Below are 6,000 nucleotides of genomic sequence, written 5' to 3'. Positions count from 1 at the left end.
AATAGACTGAGATAGATACACAATATGTGCACTACATCTTAATCTATCCAATGATATGAGTATATTCTACCTAGGTTTTGGCACCATATTTATAATATTTAACTAAGTTCTGATATTACACTTACAGATGCATGTATTTTATTACAAATTCCTTTTGTTTCAAGATGGGTGCAGTTGATTTGAAAGAGTACAATTGCGTATAAAATATTTCATTTTCTGAATTGTGCTGAATGGTGTTGAAAGTTGAGTTGTTAAGTTGATATCTTGCCTTTTGCTGGCGTGTAGTTACATTTCCTCTGGTCATGGTATTTTTATCTCCATCTCTTATTTATCTTTACAACTCACTGAACAGGTACATTTGCCTTTATACTCTCTATTGATTTGCATATGCTCCTCAGGGAATTGGTTGTCTGCTCAGAGCTCTATTAATGCAGTTTCCCTGGAAATGGGGCCTGAGTACATCACTCGGGTGAGCAAGATGATGTCACATTCCCAACTGCTCATCCTGCTGGTGTTCTGGGCCTCAGGTAAGAGGTTTAGAAGAGCATTATCTTTATAAAGCTGGAGAATTGTTTTAACATGCAGAGTGAGCAAACCATTTCATCCAAAGCAGATCTGAATATATACGAAAAATAAGAAAACCTACATTTAGGTACATATTTTATACATTAGTGATTGAATGTATGATCTATGTTCTTTTCTGGTTGCAGGTGCCAGTGGGGACATCGTGATGACCCAGACTCCAGGCTCTGTGGCTGCATCGGCAGGAGAGACCGTCACCCTCAAGTGCAAGGCCAGTCAGAGTGTTAGCAAATACTTAAACTGGTACCAGCAGAAACCAGGACAGGCTCCTAAACTGCTCATCTATTATGCTTCCAATCGTCAATCTGGAGTCCCTGATCGATTCAGTGGCAGTGGGTCTGGGACAGATTTCACTCTCACCATCAGTAGATTCCAGCCTGAAGATCTGGGAGATTATTACTGTCAGCAGTATTACAGCTCTCCTCCCACAGTGCTTCAACCTCGAACACAAACCTCCTCCCCCAGGGCTGTAGAGCAGTGAGTCTTGCAGCACCAGCTGCTTCCTCTTCATATAGACTTGAATATGTTTGCGTCCTTCATCAGTCTGAGAAACCACACTCTTTGGGGAACTATACCATAGAAATCTTTTTTCCACTGGGCCAGATAAAATGACCCTCTAGCCTATGGTCTTTTAAACTTTACACCCAGATGAATTGATTCTCTATTCATTATTTCTCCTAAGTGTTTAAAAATTCACCATCTTCTTTCCTTATCCCTTCCATCTTCTTCCTTCTCCCGCATCATCCTCCAACTCTGCACCTTCCCAAGATAAAATCCTTGATCCTTCATATTCAAAAATTCTCCTATGGAAGGTCATTTTTCTCCCTTACTCTTTACTTCCCTGGACACTTTGCCATCCAAGCCTTTCTCTTCAGTGTCACAAAAGATGATTTGATTTGCTACTCTACCTTGTTTTTTTATTTAGATAACTATTTTCATTTCTTATTGCCATCAAATAGTAATTGTGGGTGCCTTAATATACTATACTCATTGAAGAATGTTTAGGTTATAAGGGATGATGCTCAGCCAATGAGGTATGTTGATTTTAGCTTGGATATAAAATTTTCCAGTGAGCTTTATATTCCTGGGATTGTCCCACTATTTCTATAGTTCTTTTATAAAATCGTTGAGCCATAAAATGCCAAAAATTAAATGTTTTCTATATTGTTATAAGATCTGGGTTTACTTCATCTTATTCCCATAATTTGAAATGGCACATACATAATTTTATTCTTTACAATATTACTTAATGTTGTATGCTCCATCTGTTTAAAAAAGAAAAAATAATTCAAATAGAATATATGTATGTTTGATAGTGTGAAGCACTGTGGACCTCAGTAAAGTAGGATCTTAAGGTGAATCTTTTCTGCAGGTGTAACCTATTGTAGGTTGAATCATTTGAGTAGGTTACTTCAGTTCATGCCTGGATCACTGTGGGTCTCAGTCCCTATACTTGAGTCTTTTATAAGAGAATGAGATCCAGACAAAGAAGGAGAAATCCATGGCAGCAAGAATCTGAAGCAATGAAACCTGGAAGTTACAGAAGAAACAAGCAGATATCTCCATGTGTCTTACCATTTGATAGAGGATTCTAGCATCACTGGCAGCTGGTCTCTGGGGAGAAAGCATTGCCTGATGATGCCTTGATTTAGACAATTTCCTTAACTCAAAATTGTAAGCTTATAAGTTAATAAATATCTCTTGTGGAAGCCAACCCATTTCAGCCTGGCTAACTAGAACAGTCTATATCCAAATATTTATAGAATAACTGAAAGTCTGCCTCCTTTTGTAAAGCCCTTTTTCTTTTCTCCATCTCTTTCAGCAATTCTCATTCTTTCATGGCAACTCTAATTCTTCAGCTTTAACCTTCTAGAAATGTGTGAGAACTTTCCTCGTGAACTCTTTCACCAATTGTCAACTTTCTCTCTTACCATCCTCTGGCCCTGAAGGAATTCATGGTTCTTAAGTCTGCTGTAACCTGAATAATTTGAATTAAGTTTATTTATTATTCTTTTATTTATTTATTTATTTCTCTCCTTTCACTCCCCTAGCCCCGTTGTTTGTTCTCTGCATCTATTCCCTGTGTATTCTTCTCTGTTCACTTGTATTCTTATCGGTGGCACCAGCAATCTGTCTCAATTTTTGAATCATCTTGCTGCATCAGCTCTCCAGGTTGTGATTTTTTCACATGGGGTGGCTCTCTTTTTGGGGTGTACTCCTTGCACATTGGGCTCCCCTACATGGTGGACACCCCTGCGTGGCTTGACACTCCTTTTGCCCATCAGCACTGTGCATGGGCCAGCTCACCCCACGGGCCAGGAGGCCCTGGGTTTGAACCCTTTCCCTCCTAAGTGGTAGGTGGATGCTCTATCAGTAGAGCCACATCAGGTTCCCTGGATAAACTTTAATTAACACATTATTCTCAGTGTGCTGGGGGAATACTCCAGATATTCTAGTATTATTTCTGAAGTTTCTTCACAAATATTTTGGTGGATGAAATTTAGTTTTACCAAATGTCTCATCAAACCAGAGGATAATACACCAAACTCTCTGACACACATAACTGCTCTTACTCTTAGTAATGAGAGGTATTTTAATCATTAAATCCATGTCTTTCATTCACTCAAGAAACATTTATTGACTGGTTCCTCTGTCAGTTGCAAAAATCCCTCCTATCATTGTAGTTGATGAGAAAAAACCACATATGAAAAATATACACTATGCTGATTTTGGGTTTTAGGATAAAAAATAAATCAGGTGTGGAGAGGAGATTGTGGCTTAACAATGAATAGCAATTTAAAAGATGTTAATATATCAATTAGCTACTGTCATGTAAAATACCATGCCCAAAACCAGTGTCATAAAGAGTTAGCTGGTGAGTCTTTTGTGAGCTGTGCAGTCTGTTCATATGGAGGCCTGACTGACTCATCTGGGACTACTCTTGGTGTGTAGTTATCTGGCAGGCCCCCTGAGGTCTGTGTGTTCTAGGCTCAATCATCTTTGATCTCCTTCACCTGCTCCTTAGCTAGCCATCAGCCTGACTTTGGGTTGACTGCACCACATGTCTTTTACCACCTGGCAGACTAATTCTAGATTCTTCTGATGGCTATTTTCATGCTCCAAAAGATGAAATGAAAGCCCATTTCAGAGTGTTTTATTTCCTGATGTATCAACTACCTCTTCCCTGTGCCTCCTTTATTTAAACTTTCCTATTTTCACTCTTTCTCATTCTCCTTCCCTTCCTCTGGGCCCTGCTATTTTCTTCCATGTATGAAATAAAGGTATAATCCTGGCCAGCACATGTTCAGACTCTCCTCTGAAGGTCTTGTCTGTCACTCTCCCTCCTTACCTACTGGACCCACTGTTGGGGCAGGTCCTTCTGCTCAGCATCTCCTGATTGTATTTTACAGGCCTAGCTTAATACTTCAGGAGGCATTGAGGCATTGGATCTCAGTACGATCAGATCTGGGGTAAATTCATTTCTCTCTATAGACCAGTAACAAGAAAAGCACCTTACTGATTCCAAAATACCCGGCTGGAGCAGGCACAGTATAAATGTTGCAGACATCCTGATTCCAAAATGGAGAGGATGAAAAGAAGAAGAGAAGCACTGTTCCCAAGCAATTTTGAAATCCTGAAGTTCTGTTAGGTTCATTGCCTGGGGTCATCTCTGTGGCCTATGGCTTGTCCTTGGTGACACATCTCTGCCCTCTGGACTTCTGGCTTTGGCTTCTGTACCCAGGTCTCTGGCCTCTGAGCCCATGTTTGTTATAACTCTCCCTGCAGAGCTGACCTCTGTCTTATCAGGTGTAGATTGAATTACATATGTATTCTTAGTCATTGTCAGTATTCCTGTCTGTGTGGGCATATTGAAGGTAGGATATCGAATATGTTATTTGAGTTAAGGTGTAGCCGGCATGATTGGAAGGGGGCCTTAATCCAGATCATTGGATTCTGTTAAAAGCATGATAACTTCATTCAAAGATATAGAAGCTATAGGGAGGATCCATAAGGTGGAAGACAGCAGAAACCAGAAGAGAAAGAAGAAGACATTGCTATGAACGCAAGGCAGGGATAGTAGCCAAGAAACCTCAAGGATCTCTGGTATCCAGCACGGGAATGTTACCGAATTTGGGGAGAAAGCATTGCCTTGCTGCTGTCTCAGTAGTGGAGTTCTCCTAACCTGAAAGCTGTCAGTCTAAAAATTCCCAGTGTACAAGCCATCCCATTCTGTAGTACCTATGATAGCAGCAAAATAAGGTATCATACTTTGTTTTTCTTCAAAATTTTAAAGTTCATAGTTTTATCAGTATATAGAATTTTGTAATTCCACAGCTTTCTTTAATTTTGTCCTCTTTTTGCCCCTTTCAGCTCTGCTGACATTGTTTTTGATTATATAACATTCTCAAAAATCTTCTGATTTAGGAAATCACAAACCAATAATGTGGGAAAGGGGTCTGGATACGGAGTCTGAAATTTCATAAATCCTGAGGACCTCTAATAGACCTTTAGCTTAAATAGAAAAGTTTGTTTACAACTGGATTCTATTAGAGGGACATGGTGCTGTACAAGAAACAAGTGCATTAGGATCAAATAAATGGGAACTTTTGAATATTTCCAATTCCTCACAATATCCTCAACTATATTTCTACATATATTCTTTTAATGTGCATAACCTGATAGAACAGCCGGCAAGATGAGTCAGAGGAAGGAGCGCCTAGACTCAGGTCCTTCTACAGGGCACAGTTAGTAAACATGCAGAGCTCTGGAGCTAGCTGATGCACCTGCTTGGGGGCTCCAGGAAACCAGAAGCGCATCCTGCAACATCCTTGAAGGAATAGAAGGACGAGACTGCCCATCTGCAGAGAGGACTCATAAGTAGAGCACTCCAAGCCACTGGGGCTGGTGCCCATCCTCCACAGTAGGCCCAAGCCACCTTAGGAGCTGTTCCAAGGCTGGAATTGAAAGCTCCAATTCCAAGAAACAGGGGAGGAAGAGACGCTTGGGCACCAACTTCAGCTACTGCTGAGTAAATTTGGCAGACAAAAATATAACCCTAAGAACAGCTAAAGTTTGAAATTGTTCAAGTGAGAAAGAGGCTGGTAGCTAGCATCTTAACTCTGCACCTGGCATAAGGGGAAGCAGGGAGGACTGAATATCACAGCGCTGTGGGAACCGGCTTCCTTCCATCCAGGCCATATTGCAGGTCTAGCCTTGGCCCCAGCCCCACCTCTACAGGGAGGAATGTTGGCAATGCAAGTCACCCTGGAGGAATTCTGTGGCTGGAATTGGAAGCTCCATTCCCAAAAACAGGGGAGGAGGAGATGTTTGGCCACTGCTTACAGCTACTGATTAGGAAATTTGGCTGGCTAAAGTATAACACTAAGAACATCTAAAGTTTGAAACTGTTGAAGTCTG

The 6,000-nt window shown here is 40.8% G+C and overlaps 1 gene segment (V, D, J or C); it reads left to right on the top strand.

Moving 5' to 3' along the window:
* The first annotated feature begins 445 nt into the window (after positions 1–445).
* The window catches only part of LOC131273790 (immunoglobulin kappa variable 3-20-like), a 126,316-nt gene continuing 120,761 nt past the window's right edge, over positions 446–6,000 (top strand). Inside the window, 1 exon segment of the V gene segment in view lies at positions 446–527. Within this exon segment, the coding sequence occupies positions 446–527 (82 nt within the window).

This window comes from Dasypus novemcinctus, chromosome 17 (assembly GCF_030445035.2).
Source record: "Dasypus novemcinctus isolate mDasNov1 chromosome 17, mDasNov1.1.hap2, whole genome shotgun sequence".
Classification (NCBI taxonomy): domain Eukaryota; kingdom Metazoa; phylum Chordata; class Mammalia; order Cingulata; family Dasypodidae; genus Dasypus; species Dasypus novemcinctus.
Note: the sequence above shows the minus strand (reverse complement) of the source record. Positions and strands in the feature narration are given on the sequence as shown.